The 15,811-nt window shown below is 48.5% G+C and overlaps 1 protein-coding gene across 2 annotated transcripts in view; it reads right to left on the bottom strand.

The window, feature by feature from the left end:
- Positions 1 to 1,525: 1,525 nt before the first annotated feature.
- HASPIN (histone H3 associated protein kinase) overlaps positions 1,526 to 15,811 on the bottom strand; it is a 109,914-nt gene continuing 95,628 nt past the window's right edge. For both annotated transcript variants that reach the window (XM_068235231.1, XM_068235232.1), the window contains 6 exons: positions 15,278 to 15,369; positions 11,871 to 11,950; positions 8,642 to 8,730; positions 8,001 to 8,143; positions 3,214 to 3,316; positions 1,526 to 2,603 (listed from right to left, as the gene is read on the bottom strand). In XM_068235231.1, the coding sequence (XP_068091332.1) occupies positions 2,396 to 2,603; positions 3,214 to 3,316; positions 8,001 to 8,143; positions 8,642 to 8,730; positions 11,871 to 11,950; positions 15,278 to 15,369 (715 nt within the window). In that variant the 3' untranslated portion in view covers positions 1,526 to 2,395. The remainder of the gene's footprint in view (positions 2,604 to 3,213; positions 3,317 to 8,000; positions 8,144 to 8,641; positions 8,731 to 11,870; positions 11,951 to 15,277; positions 15,370 to 15,811) is intronic.

The raw sequence follows: 15,811 nt of genomic DNA on the forward strand, positions 1-15,811 counted from the left end.
CAGTTTCCATTGCGTGCAGGTTATCCGGAGCGGTGCGGACCGATCAGAGAATCTGCAGCATGCTGCACATTCTCGCACGCCCGCATCCGCCCCCATCTCCTCCATTCGGGGGATGCAGAAGTGACGTGAATGGGATCGAAAGTGATGCGTAGCCACATCGCATCCCTTCGGTTTCCATACGCAAATGGGCCCTTCCTGAAAAATAGTGTGCAAGTGAGTAGGGAGGCTGGCTGGTATCTTACTATTTTGGCAGTTAAATTGCTGTTCAGGAAATGCTGTTGAAAACCCTGAGAATCCCCCCCATGAGGAGATGGACTGGCCTAGAGAATCCCCCCATGAGGAGATGGACTGGCCCAGAACCTGTCGGTTCTGTCAGATTTTAACTGCCTACTTTTTTTGGTGGTCCTTTAAAGGGAGTCTAAAGCGATTAGAAAAAAAAAACAGAGATACTCACCTAAGGAGAAGGCTCTGGGTCCTATAGAGGCTTCCTGTTCCTCTCGCGGTGCCCTCGTTTCAGCGTAGGATCCCCGGTTAAAATCCCGTCGGAGGAGGCTTTGGCAGTCTTCAGGAGACAGGCAGCTCCATACTGCGCATGCGTGAGAATGCATGCTCACACGTGCACAGTACGGAGCAGCCTGTCTTCGGGAACACTTAGGCTTCTGAAGCCTCCTGCAGCGGCAGAGAGCAGTCTCTAGCCCATCGGAGACTAAAGGGGGATCCAGCGCTGGAATATAGGACTGTAGGAGTAACAGGAAGACTCTATAGGACCCCAGAGCCTTGTCTCTTCTTAGGTGCTTATCTGTTTTTTCCCAATTGCTTCAGATTCCCTTTAATTTTTTTTTTTTTTTTTGATAGTCGGAGTTTAGATGAACTTTCAATAAACATAAGACACCCCATGCTTGGATGATCTCGCCAGTTGCTCCGTGGCATCTTAGAGCAGAAGTCAGAAGGGTTAAACCTCCATGGGGCTGCTGGAGAAAACCGCTTCCTGTGCCTGCTCTCTCTTCTGCTGCATGGGGGAGAGAAACTTGTCCCGCCCGGCAGTATATCTGCACCAATGGAGGGAGTCGTAGGACTGAATGCCGACTCCTATTGGCTGGCTCCTTTGCCTGTAACATTTTATTGAATGCTGATTGTTGGTTACCGACAGCTGTAGCCTGGAGATAAATACTGAGTACTTTGAAATTAATTGAGGTATTTACCAAACACGTTGGTAATTTACCTCACTGGTCGGTAATTTCAGCTTGCCATGTGGTAACAGCCATACTGAATTGGCATTTCATAAGATATTTGGCAAAATCAGATGTTTTCTGCATTTCTGCATGCGAACGAATTGAAGCCATTCCCATATACTTTGTCTCCGCCGCCATCCCAGGCAGGAAGTGAAATACACACAAAGCTCTAATAATGTACTATGCTTATTCAAGAATCAAGTGACAAATATAATATAAGATTATAATACATATAAAAAAACAAACAATAATAAAACCAATGATAAAACCATATAAGATCTATTTCTGTAAAATTAAATTTGAACAGCCTTTAATCTGGTCAGTTTCTGTACAAAAAACTGTCTAATATTATTACTCTGCAGGAATTTTAACACTTTTTCTGCCGTCTCCACGATGGTCCACACATCTAAGTTGGGCAAGGTAAAGACAGGATATGCAGCAAGGGACGAATGTAATCTGCCATAAGGTTCCGCACCATCTTGATAAAATCATGTCTTTATTAAAAAAAAAAAAAAAAAAAAAAGTTTAAAAACAGCATGATCAACTTGTGCCGGGTCTGATGTGACACTCGGGCGTTTTGGACCCTTGATCTTTCCTCAAACTGCCACAAGACACGATGGCCCAAACACAATTACGTTTTTCTCCAGAGTTTTCTCCTAGGAGATAATTTTTCATCTTTTAAAAAAAAAATTTAAGCACTCTGCAACTAAAAAAAAAAAAAAAAAAAAAAAAAAAAAAGCAACAAAAAAAAGGTGGAAAAGTTCTATCAAAATTAGAGTATTTTCTTGATTACTGGTGGTTTAAAAGGTATTTAATTGACAGGTTTAAAAATACCCCCTAGGAGAAAAAAAGTCAGGAAAAAAAGTTAGTTGCATATGGGCCGATGCCCTTCTGACCAAGAGTCCGAAACGCACATGCTGATCATGCTGTTTTTAAACATTTTGAATAAAGTCACGATTTTATCAAGATGGTGCGGAACCTTCTGGATCCTCACGATTAGACAACCAGAACCACCAGGGTATGGTTCTCTGCACATCTAACGACTATTGGTGCTGAATCACTTTGCATTCAAGGCAAGGACAAATGTAATCAGCCATGGTATATGCCCAATGCACCAATCCTGCAGTGGACAGTCACGGGGGAAAGGTCTTCTGCAGAACGTTTCAGTTAAAGAGCTTGCTTCTCCATAGAACGTCCGCTGCAGAGCTGAACTGTCGGACCTCTTTTCTAAAATCACGAAGTTGGCGCAGTTCCTTTCTATGCGCTGCCGTTGTTGGCTTCCTCACATACTGAACTTCGCTGAGCAGCTTGTCAGATAGGTAGTGAAGCCACAGGACATTGGAGTGTGGACGGTAGAGAGACCAGGTGTTCCTGCGAAGACAACGCAGTGTAGGTGAGATACAAACACTTCTCAGACTTGCCCGTACTTTACAGACTACACCCCCCCACCACATATGCTTACAAGGCTGCCGCTCTGCCATCAGGGGCGGACCTACCGTGAAGCCTCCTGAATCCCGGGATTCAGGAGGCAAAAATCTAGGGGGCGGCGTTTGCCTCCTTTCCGTTCTCCTGCCTTCATAGCATACTTACTACCCTCCTCATTCACAACCTCTCATAGGGCATGCTGCCGTAAAACCACCGGCGAGAGATCACCATGGACAGTCAGAGGGGAAGCTTTGGCACGTGACCAACCAGGCAGTGGTGTGCTGGCACGAGACTGGCCAATCACAGCCACCCGCTGCTCCTTTTGCTAACTGGTGCCGATGGTCTTGTGGACGGGATCACGGCACCGTCATTGGGCCAAAAGCTGTACTCGATCAGTAGCAGTGACATCTGATAGGTCACTGCTACTGATCGAGTGCAGTGATTGGCCCAATGATGGCAGAAGCTCACTTGTTTGCTTCAGACACCAGAAAGTCTAGAACCGTCCCTGTCCCCGGGAGGCAGGCAGAGGCTACAAACTCTGGGCTAAATAACTTACTCGTTCTCCTCTCTCATGCTCCGATATACATCAAACTGCAGATCTCCTTTTCCAAGGAACAGCTCTTCGTCCGTGGACAAATCACAGAATACAGTGAGGCCATCTGAAAGAGACACAGAAAATTATAGTCTTGAGGTGCATTCTGGGATAAGTGGCAATGGTAAATTTCACAGCAGTAAAGGTAGACATATCAACCAAATAGTGCGATAAAGACTTGTGAGACTTCTGGGAGAAGACGAGATACAGTACATCTGAAAAGATGCACCCACAATCGCATCACTTTTTCCAAATTGTGTTATGTTACATTCTTATTCCAAAATGGATGACATTCATTTTTTCCTCAGAATTCTACATACAACACCCCATAATGTCAACATGAAAATAGTTTATTTGAAGATCTTTTGGCAAATGTATTAAAAATATTGAGAAATCTCATGTACATAATCACAGCAATTGCCATGAAGCTCAAAATTGAGCTCAGGTGCATCCTGTTTCCCCGAACATCCTTGAGTGGTTTCTGCAGCTTAATTGGAGTCCACCTGTGGTAAATTCTATTTTTCTTCGACGCACACCTCCACCTTTTCCCAGGGTCTTTTTCAACAAACACCCCCCCCCCCCCCCCAATCCATAATCTGCAAGATCTCACCCCTTCCCCATCCTACCATTTCCTGTGAGACCTACTTCCTTCACCTCTCCCAGATAGTTATGCAATATGCCTTCCTTGCAAAACGCTGGAAGATATCGAACAATCACTTATCTAGCACATATATAGGTGTACAGAGCATCCAGAAAGTATTCAGCGAGGTGAAGGTATCACCGGCGTACCTACCGGGGATGCGACCCCCTCAGCCGCAGGGGGGCCCGGGGCTGCTCTGGGGCCCGCTCACTGTGCGTGGGGGGAGCGCTGCTCTGGACCTCCCAGCAAGGTGCTCAACTGGCCGCAGCGTCTAATAGACGCTGCACCAGTTCATTCCCCGCAGCCCCGCTACGGCAGCCTGCATAGTCTCCGACAGGCAGAGCAGGGCTACGGCAAGATGGCCGCCGAAGAAGCCATACACTGGAGACTATTTGTGTCTCTAGTACAGGGCTTCGCCAGCCATCTTGCCGTAGCCCTGCACTCTGCCTGTGGAGGACTCGGGGAGCTGCGCGCCTGATGCCAGGAGAGGAGAAGACTTCTGTCAGGTAAGTGAATTGTTTTTTTTTCACAGGTGCATTTTTTTTTCTAGTGTCTGCTGCCCACATTACGATTTTCAGGTGTCTGCTGCCCACATTGCGATTTTCTGGTCACTGCTGCCCACATTGCGATTTTCTGGTCACTGCTGCCCACATTGCGATTTTCTGGTGTCTGCTGCCCACATTGCGATTTTCTGGTGTCGGCTGCCCACATTACGATTTTCAGGTGTCTGCTGCCCATATTATGATTTTCTGGTGTCTGCTGCCCACATTACGATTTTCAGGTGTCTGCTGCCCACATTATGATTTTCTGGTGTCTGCTGCCCACATTGCGATTTTCTGGTGTCTGCTGCCCACATTACGATTTTCTGGTGTCTGCTGCCCACATTGCGATTTTCAGGTGTCTGCTGCCCACATTACGATTTTCTGGTCACTGCTGCCCACATTGCGATTTTCTGGTCACTGCTGCCCACATTGTGATTTTCTGGTGTCTGCTGCCCACATTGCGATTTTCTGGTGTCTGCTGCCCACATTGCGATTTTCTGGTGTCTGCTGCCCACATTGCGATTTTCTGGTGTCTGCTGCCCACATTGCGATTTTCTGGTGTCTGCTGCCCACATTGCGATTTTCTGGTGTCTGCTGCCCACATTACGATTTTCAGGTGTCTGCTGCCCACATTACGATTTTCTGGTGTCTGCTGCCCACATTGCGATTTTCAGGTGTCTGCTGCCCATATTATGATTTTCTGGTGTCTGCTGCCCACATTACGATTTTCAGGTGTCTGCTGCCCACATTATGATTTTCTGGTGTCTGCTGCCCACATTACGATTTTCAGGTGTCTGCTGCCCACATTATGATTTTCTGGTGTCTGCTGCCCACATTGCGATTTTCTGGTGTCTGCTGCCCACATTACGATTTTCAGGTGTCTGCTGCCCACATTACGATTTTCTGGTGTCTGCTGCCCACATTACGATTTTCAGGTGTCTGCTGCCCACATTACGATTTTCAGGTGTCTGCTGCCCATATTATGATTTTCTGGTGTCTGCTGCCCACATTACGATTTTCTGGTCACTGCTGCCCACATTGCGATTTTCTGGTGTCTGCTGCCCACATTACGATTTTCAGATGTCTGCTGCCCACATTACGATTTTCAGGCGTCTGCTGCCCACATTACGATTTTCTGGTGTCTGCTGCCCACATTACGATTTTCAGGTGTCTGCTGCCCACATTACGATTTTCTGGTCACTGCTGCCCACATTACGATTTTCAGGTGTCTGCTGCCCACATTACGATTTTCAGATGTCTGCTGCCCACATTACGATTTTCAGGTGCCTGCTGCCCACATTACGATTTTCAGGTGTCTGCTGCCCACATTACGATTTTCTGGTGTCTGCTGCCCACATTATGATTTTCTGGTGTCTGCTGCCCACATTACGATTTTCAGGTGCCTGCTGCCCACATTACGATTTTCAGGTGTCTGCTGCCCACATTACGATTTTCAGGTGTCTGCTGCCCACATTACGATTTTCAGGTGTCTGCTGCCCACATTGCGATTTTCAGGTGTCTGCTGCCCACATTAGGATTTTCAGGTGTCTGCCGCCCACATTACGATTTTCTGGTGAACACTGCCCATGTTACAATTTTCTGGTGAACGCTGCCCACATTACAATTTTCTGGTGAACTCTGCCCACATTACGATTTTCTGTCCCACATTACGATATTCTGGTGAACGCTGCCCACATTACGATTGTCTGGTGAAAGCTGTCCACGTTACAATTTTCTGGTGACTGCTGCTCACGTTACGATTTTCTGGTGACTGGTGCCCACATTACGATTTTCTGGTGAACTCTGCCCACATTACGATTTTCTGGTGAACTCTGCCCACATTACGATTTTCTAAAGGCCCACATTACGATTTTCTGGTGAACTCTGCCCACATTACGATTTTCTGGTGACTGGTGCCCACATTACGATTTTCTGGTGAACTCTGCCCACATTACCATTTTCTGGTGAACTCTGCCCACATTACCATTTTCTGGTGAACTCTGCCCACATTACCATTTTCTGGTGAACTCTGCCCACATTACCATTTTCTGGCCACATTACGATTGTCTGGTAAAATGCTGCCCACTTTACAATTAATTTACAGTGAAACGCTGCCCCATTACGATTATTTGGCACCTATGGGGGGGGGCCCCATCCAAATATTCGCAGGGGGGCCCAGTGATTTCTAGTTACGCCCCTGGAAGGTATAATGTCTTGCAGGAGATAATGGGAGAGGTGAAAGGGTGAGGTCTCACAGATGATGGTCAGGGCTGGTTCTGTCATGAAGCAAGGTAAAACACTTGCATCAGGCCCAGTGATTACAGGGACAGCATTTCTGTACTGTGAGCGAGTTGAGGAGGTCATCACTGGGCAAAAGCAGCTTGCTGTGCTGTGTGAGGAGTCTGACAGTGAGTGCGGAGGGGGAGGCAGGAGAGCAGCAGTGTTTCATTTAAATGAAATGAATCAGAGTAAATTGTCAGGTGCTGTGCGATCATTTCAAATCAGGGAGGGAGGTGGTGGTGGTGGGCATCCTCCCAAGTTTGCCTCATGCAGCGAAAAGTCTAGAACCGGCCGTGATGGTGGTGGCGATAGGGGTCTTGAAGGTGAGACCCTTGGAAACAGGTGGAGGTGTGAGCTGTCGCAGGAGATACTGAGAGACATGTGAAGGTATAATGTCTTGCAGGAGATAATGGGAGAGGTGAAAGGTTGAGGTCTGTCAAGGGACACTGGCCTGTGAGGTCTTGCAGGGAATGAAGGTAGGAGATCTCACAGGACATGCTGGGAACTATGAAGATGTATGATCTCGCTGGAAGAGAGGAAGGTATAAGGTCTAGCAGGAGGTGCGGGGAAAGATTTAGGCGTGGTCTTACAGAACATGCTAGAAAACGGGAAGATGTGCTCTGTTGCAATGCAGAGCGGGGAGAACAAAGCTATCAGTCTTCGCTTGGCCGAATTGAGCCCACCTGGCAGCCGTTGGTGATTGCTGTACACAGGGCGGTTATCGTCCGCCTCATCTCGCGTGTGTACGGGCCTTAAAAGAATCCTAAAGTGGCATAAAAGTGGCCAATTTAACTTACATGGGGCTGCTTCCAGCCCCCTGTAGTCACCCTGGCCCTTCGCCGTTGTTCCACCCTGTTTTATTCTGCTGCTGTTTCCTCTGATACTGGCAGACTGAGCCAGTCGCAATTTTTACAAACTGCGCAAGCGCAGAGCGTTCCTGTCCACGGGAGCGTGATCCAGAGGTGCGCAACAAAGGGCCACACATGCTGCCTTCAGAAGGACACAACTGCTGAGTGGAGGAGTCCGGAGAGACGGCGAGGGAGCAGGAGGACTAAAGGAGAACGGCCACCTTTATTTCACTGTAGATTTAGTGCTTGACGTTTGGGTGGGGCTGAGGTTTCACCAAAAGAGTGTTTGTGTGTGCCAAGATATAAACAAGATTGGACCTGGCACATTTGGAGGAAGGGGGCTTTGGGGGGCAGCCTGCACATATATCCGTAAAGGATACAGACTGTGACCGGCCCATGGGATCCTTTTCTTATTATAGTTAAAAAAAGTTGGGAACTCACCTTTATCAAGTCGGGATAAGGTGTAGTCGATGATTTTCACCTGCACCCCAGCAGTGCGGATGTGGAAGGTCTCGCCCTGCAAGGAGGCTGATAACGTGTCATCTGAGCAGCCTTCTATTAGGATATTCCCCCAGTGCAAATCCCTGAAGAGAGAAACATTGGACATAAATCATGTTCAGCATGACAGAGTGTACCCGAGGCGGCAATCCCCATCCCAGCTCTCATTGGGCAGCTCTGCCTCTTCTTGCCTCCCTGCTCTGTGATGAGACACACAGAGCCGAGCTTGCAGCGTTGTGATCATAGAAACTGAAACAAGAAGATCACTGGCCACAGCAGCGGTGGGGATTGGTGGGCCTTAAGAACAGGGATGGAAAATTCTGAACTAGAGAACAGATCGCCCACAGCCAACCAATAGTGACGGTCATGTCTAGGACAACTGATGGAGAAGCATGAGATTTGTTTGATCAGCTGATAGATTTGCAAAGCTCTGATTTGCTGTGATCACATCCTGCTTTAGCACATGATCATCACTAGCAAATCAGAGCCTGACAGATCTATCATCTGACCAAACCGAGATCACATGCTTCTCCATCAGTTCTCCTAGACAGGACCATCAATACCAGCCGATCATACACACTTACCGGTGTTCAAATCTCAGTTCTTCTTCGGCCACAGCCAGAGCCGCCGTCACCTGATGCAGGATACTTCGAGAGACCGAGATGGAGGGCAGCTGCGGGGGTGAGCAGGGGACACGATTACACACAGGAAGAGCAGGTCAGGCGGGAGATATAACAGAAAATCTTATGGAGTTCTATCAGGAGATGGACATCTGTCAAAGTAACACATACAGAACTACAAAATGGGCTGATCTTCCAAGTTGGAGAACAAAAGTGGCAAAGACAAACCTGGACTGGAGTTTTCGAGAATGGTCTGATATTAGGTTGCAAAAGTGTGCAATCCTTGCCTGAGTCATATCAGAATACAGTCAGAAAGTTTGAGCCAGAATAGTTTTACAAAACATCTGGCCTGGCCCGTGGTAGAGAGTTTTTACTCACCTATGTCGCCGCCTCTTGCCACTGCGTTCTTCTCTCCCTCTCTCAGACACTTCCACCTTTACTGCTGAACTTCCAGTTGTGAAGGAGGAAGTGTTGGGAAGATGGAGCGTGCAATGCAGCACAGCAGCGACATAGGAGAGTTAACCCTTGAAGGCCCCGTATACACCTGGACATTTTTGCATTTCATGAAAACCCAAGTCAAGATGTAATGCAATAGCAGTGTGTGATTATATATCTCAGTAGCAACATGGCTTATTTAATATGATCAAGGGTATTATCTTGGGGCTCAAATATATACAGTATCTCACAAAAGTGAGTACACCTCTCACATTTCTGTCAATATTTTGTTATATGTTTTCATGGAACAGTGAAGATAGACCACTTTGATACAGTGTAAAGTAGTCAGTGTACAGCTTGTATATGGAGTAGTCTTATATACACTGACTATACATTACATTGTATCATATACACGCTGTACACTGACTACTTTACACTGTATCAGAGTATTATATCTTCAGTGTTGTGCCATGAAAAGATAAAATAATATTTACAAAAATGTGAGATGAGAGGTCAGCCTTGTGCCACACTGAACTGCCCTCAGCCAATCAGTGAGGAGCAGGAATGTGAGAGCGTAGATGACAAGCTTCCGTCTCGTCTGCAATTAACCAAATAGAGCCAGGCTGACTGAGAGAAGATTTATTACAGTAGAAACATTTCTGATTATACTGGAATGCTTGCAACGCAGGTTAAGGCTGAATAATAAACAGAGTAGAGGGTAAATGGAATTTGATTTTGTGGCTCACAATCCCCTCTTTAGTGTACCTGAGGCTTGAGTAAAAATTCACATACTTATTTAGAAGAGGGAAGCTTCTTGATCCTGTAGACTACCCCCCCCCCCCCCCCCCCCAAGAAATCCGCCAGTAGTACTACGCAGGTACGGCCATGCTCCAGCATGAAGAGCAGTGCGGCCCGGACCTTGCGGAGGGTGCTGGGTACTACGCAGGTACGGCCATGCTCCAGCATGAAGAGCAGTGCGGCCCGGACCTTGCGGAGGGTGCTGGGTACTACGCAGGTACGGCCATGCTCCAGCATGAAGAGCAGTGCGGCCCGGACCTTGCGAAGGGTGCTGGGTACTACGCAGGTACGGCCATGCTCCAGCATGAAGAGCAGTGCGGCCCGGACCTTGCGGAGGGTGCTGGGTACTACGCAGGTACGGCCGTGCTCCAGCGTGAAGAGCAGTGCGGCCCGGACCTTGCGGAGGGTGCTGGGTACTACGCAGGTACGGCCGTGCTCCAGCATGAAGAGCAGTGCGGCCCGGACCTTGCGGAGGGTGCTGGGTACTACGCAGGTACGGCCGTGCTCCAGCATGAAGAGCAGTGCGGCCCGGACCTTGCGGAGGGTGCTGGGTACTACGCAGGTACGGCCGTGCTCCAGCATGAAGAGCAGTGCGGCCCGGACCTTGCGGAGGGTGCTGGGTACTACGCAGGTACGGCCGTGCTCCAGCATGAAGAGCAGTGCGGCCCGGACCTTGCGGAGGGTGCTGGGTACTACGCAGGTACGGCCGTGCTCCAGCATGAAGAGCAGTGCGGCCCGGACCTTGCGGAGGGTGCTGGGTACTACGCAGGTACGGCCATGCTCCAGCATGAAGAGCAGTGCGGCCCGGACCTTGCGGAGGGTGCTGGGTACTACGCAGGTACGGCCATACTCCAGCATGAAGAGCAGTGCGGCCCGGACCTTGCGGAGGGTGCTGGGTACTACGCAGGCACGGCCATGCTCCAGCATGAAGAGCAGTGCGGCCCGGACCTTGCGGAGGGTGCTGGGTACTACGCAGGTACGGCCATGCTCCAGCATGAAGAGCAGTGCGGCCCGGACCTTGCGGAGGGTGCTGGGTACTACGCAGGTACGGCCGTGCTCCAGCATGAAGAGCAGTGCGGCCCGGACCTTGCGGAGGGTGCTGGGTACTACGCAGGTACGGCCGTGCTCCAGCATGAAGAGCAGTGCGGCCCGGACCTTGCGGAGGGTGCTGGGTACTACGCAGGTACGGCCATGCTCCAGCATGAAGAGCAGTGCGGCCCGGACCTTGCGGAGGGTGCTGGGTACTACGCAGGTACGGCCATGCTCCAGCATGAAGAGCAGTGCGGCCCAGACCTTGCGGAGGGTGCTGGGTACTACGCAGGTACGGTCATGCTCCAGCATGAAGAGCAGTGCGGCCCGGACCTTGCGGAGGGTGCTGGGTACTACGCAGGTACGGCCATGCTCCAGCATGAAGGGCAGTGCGGCCCGGACCTTGCGGAGGGTGCTGGGTACTACGCAGGCACGGCCATGCTCCAGCATGAAGAGCAGTGCGGCCCGGACCTTGCGGAGGGTGCTGGGTACTACGCAGGCACGGCCATGCTCCAGCATGAAGAGCAGTGCGGCCCGGACCTTGCGGAGGGTGCTGGCAAGGACACAGGAAGCGTCTTCTGGATCCAGAACCTTCCGCTCTTCTTTGGCAAGTACGTGTTTTCTTACCAGAGGTTCGTCTCTGGTATACTTTAATGGCCACCTTTAGATTGTCCACTGTTCTCCAACCTCCATACAGTCTAACGAGCAGTAATGAAATCTGAGGAGTTCAATTAAACGCTAATAATTCAGGCTTGTGTGAAAATGTAATTATGCTTCTGGGAATTGGGCCAATCAAATGAACTTCCTGCTAATTTCCCTTCTAGTCACAAGCGGAGTACAATTTATCATAGATTTGATACAAAAAGGAATTACCAGCGTCTCACGCTCCATCTCTATAAGTAATAGATGTAGAAATGCAAAGCACACTTACCTTACAGCTCATCCTCTCCAGATCGTCTCCACCGAACTCAAACTCCAGAATCATGAAAAGCTGCTCTTCATCGAACAAATCTGCCAGTACAGAAGACACGAGCCAATGAGAGGACGGGAGAAACAGACTAATCAGAGCACACTTCACTAACGTAACCTTAAAGAGAACCAGAGATGAAGCACCCTCTAGTATTTTACCTTATAAATCAATGGGAACATGACAGTAAACACCTAATCTGCTCTTTGTTTCATTGTTCTCTGTGTAATCTAACTGTTATCACCTCTGATAAGAATCCCCGACTGAGCACTCAGTCTAGATTTGCTACGGAAAGATTATAGCTGAGTCTGTCTTCTCTGGTGTCTTTTCAAGCCCAAGCCTGCCCCCTTGTGGCTCTGCTATAATGACTTTGCTATAATCATTCCCTGCAAAGCCAGACTGAATGCTCAGTCCAGGATTCTTATCACAGCTGATAATAAACACTTTTAGCAGTGAGGATGAAACAGAGAGTAGGGTAAGTGTTTTCTCTAATGTTCCCACTGATATGTATGGTAAAATACACAAGGGTGCTTCGTCTCTGGTTCCCTTTAACAAATCTGCCAGCACAGCAGAGACGAGCCAGACCACGCTTAAAGTGGACCTGAACACCCTGTGTGTATTTACAGACTTTAGCCTGTCTATTTTCCCCTCATCTGTGAGTAATAACGAGTTGTAATTTGATCCCTTGGCTGTGTCAGCTGACTGCCACGGCAGAGATCTCATTTGTAAACACAGGATGTTAACATTATGTCTGCTTCCATGAAAGCAGGAAGTAGGCACTTCAGATTTCTTGCAGGATTTGTATCAGCTGTAACAAAGAAATGTTTTTCTTTAAAATTTTATTATGCTGTTGCTTATCTTGTAGAGCTGAGATGAAGTTCTGAGTTCAGATCTATTTGAACTAATCAGCCAGCCCAGGGGACATGAGCCAATGAGAGGACAGGAGAAACAGACTTCACTTACGCAACCTTAAAGCGCACCTGAACTCAGAACTTCCTCTCTACTCTAAAAGATAAGCAACAGCAAAATAACTTTTACAGAAAAACTTTAATTTGTAGCAGCTGATAAAAATCCTGCAATACATCTGCAGGGTTTTCTTCCTGCTTTCACTGGAGCAGACAAAGGGTTAACATCCTTTATTTACAAATTAGCTCAGGCTGCCGAGATTCCTGAGCTGACATAGCTGAGAGATCAAATTACACTTGTGATTACTTGCAGCCGAGGGGGAATTACTCTGAACACAAACAGGGTGGATTAATCTGTGTTTTCCTGGTGTCCCATGCAGGAGTTCAGATCCACTTTAACAAATCTGCTAGCACAGAGGACACCAGCCAATGAGAGGACAGGACAAACTGACCAATCAGAGCAGACTTCACTTAGGCAACTTTGTGACTTAAAGAGGAACTCCAGCCTAAACAAACATACTGTCATTAAGTTACATTAGTTATGTTAATTAGAATAGAGAGGTAATATAATCTCTTACCCACCCTGTTTTAAAAGAACAGGCAAATGTTTGTGATTCATGGGGGCTGCCATCTTTGTCATGGGGGCTGCCATCTTTTTGGTTGAAAGGAGGTGACAGGGAGCATGAGACAGTTCCAACTGTCCTGTGTCCTGAGCACCTCTACCAAGTTGCTAGGCAACGTGAACAACAACATAGGAAATCCCACCATGCTCTGCACAGCATCAGGGAAAAAAAGCCCGGGCTTTTTTTCTTTGATGGGTGGAGCTTAGATAAAAATGCTGCTAAAAATGATGCTTTGGTAAGAAAAACAAAGTTCTGATGCTGTGAAACTGTTAAAGAAGCACCAAGCCTTTTCAGTTCTGCTGAGTAGATTTTTAGTCTGGAGGTTCACTTTAAGCTCGGTACACACGCTAGCTAGACCAGTGATCTGCAAACTTGGCCCTCCAGCTGTTCAGGAACTACAAGTCCCACAATGCATTGCAGGAGTCTGAAAGCAACCGTCATGATTCATAAAGGCAAATGCATTGTGCGACTTGTAGTTCCTTAACAGCCGGAGAGCCACGTTTGCAGATCACTGCGCTAAACCAATAAACGACGGGTCAGCTAAAAATTGTTTGGGGAAAAAAAAAAAAAGTGTCCCAACGATGGTAACAGACATTGATTATTGTCCTCGTACCCCGCTCCATCCTGGCGGATCGGTTCAGACAATAACCAATGTTAGTCGTTTGTACCAAACCGATAAACAACTGATCCAATCAAAGTATATGTGGGGAATTTCACACTTCTGGGGACTCAATTTCCTGCTTTGTCAATGTGCGTCGCTGAATCCAAACGTGCGCCGCCAACATTCACTTGCCATTGTAATTTGATCTTTCAGCTGTGTCAGCACAGAAATTCCGCAGTCTAGGCAGACAAAGCTATTATGTAAACCCTTTGTTTGCTCCCATGAAAGCAGTAAGTAGACACACCGCAGCTTTATCTCAGGAGTTCTGTAGGCGGTTACAAAGAAACGTTTTTCTTTAAGGGTGGTTATGCGGTTTCTTATCTTTTAGAGCAGAAAGGAAGTTGCGAGTTCAGGTCCGCTTTAAGAAAATACCAAACTGGTGCCACAGTAATGGTTTTTCACTTTCGACAGTATTAACCTGTTGCCGACCGCATCACGCCGACAGGCGTGGCCGCGGCGGCAGCCCCAGGACCGCCTGACGGCGATTGGCGTAAAGTCCTGGGGCTTACATTTGCAGGAGATTGCGCGCAGGCTGCACGCGCATCTCCTGCTTGGGGGGCGGAGCTCCGCCCCGCCTTCAGTCTCCGAGCGGCTATTGCAGTGATCACGCTGCGATCAGCAGCAGCGCTGCACTGGGGACAAGAGAGCGATCGGCTCTCATAGGGTGAAGCCTATGAGAGATGATCGCCGTGATTGGCTGGCTGGGGGGAGGGAGGGAAGGGGTGTAAAGGAACAGGTCTTTTTTTTTTTAAAAGCACAAACAAAAATATTTATTTAAAAAAAAAATAAACATGGGGGGAGCGATCAGACCCCAACAGAGAGCTTTGTTGGTGGGGAATCACTTGTGTGCTATGGTGTGCGACCCTGCAGCTTGGCCTTAAAGCTGCAGTGGCCTTTTTTACTAAAAATGGCCTGGTCACTAGAGGGGTTTAGCCCTGCAGTCCTCAAGAGGTTAATGGGACATTAAGACACCTCTGAGAATCGGTATTCCTGCTGACAGTAACAAAGCGTTGATCTTTATTCTTCTATAGCAACTCCTACAGCCACTCTATACAAAGACATGTCTGCGCACTAAATATCACAGCAGTGTGGCACCTTGTACAGTCATGTGACTATTCTGTCTCCAGCAGTAACTTCCTGTACTGGGAAAGTCTCAGCCTATCTGGTTGTCTCCTGTCTTACCTGGCCGCTCGTTCTCTGTCCCTTTCTCGTCCTCAAACTCATCCCAGGCAGAAAGCAGCTCGGACGGGTACGATCCCTGCACACAGTGGGCCCTGGAGGGAGGAAGACATAGGCACAGCCAACAGATCAGCACAGAGGGTGCAACACAGACACAAATATACCAAACTAACTAGAGCACAGGTGTCAAACCTGGCCCACGGGCCGAATACGGCCCTCCTTGTCATTTTACATGGCCCTCAAGAGCTTCAAATGCACATCATTATAAGCAGTAAAAAGGACAACAGCACAATGCCTTCCCACCCAGAGGAACCCACCAGTGACCGTGTCCCTGATTGAAACTCCTCTCCCCCTTCCACCCCCCCCCCCCCCCCAGTAAGCACGGGGCCTGCTCTGGGGATCTAAACCTCTCAACCTGCCATGTGGCTGGCAAAACACACACACACACACTCTTCCCCCCCCCCAAATAGTGCAGTGAAGCAGTGTAACATTTACTTGCTCATCAAGAGATACATTGGCTTCAATTCATCAAAGGGT

The sequence above is a fragment of the Hyperolius riggenbachi genome, chromosome 5 (assembly GCF_040937935.1).
Source record: "Hyperolius riggenbachi isolate aHypRig1 chromosome 5, aHypRig1.pri, whole genome shotgun sequence".
NCBI lineage: Eukaryota > Metazoa > Chordata > Amphibia > Anura > Hyperoliidae > Hyperolius > Hyperolius riggenbachi.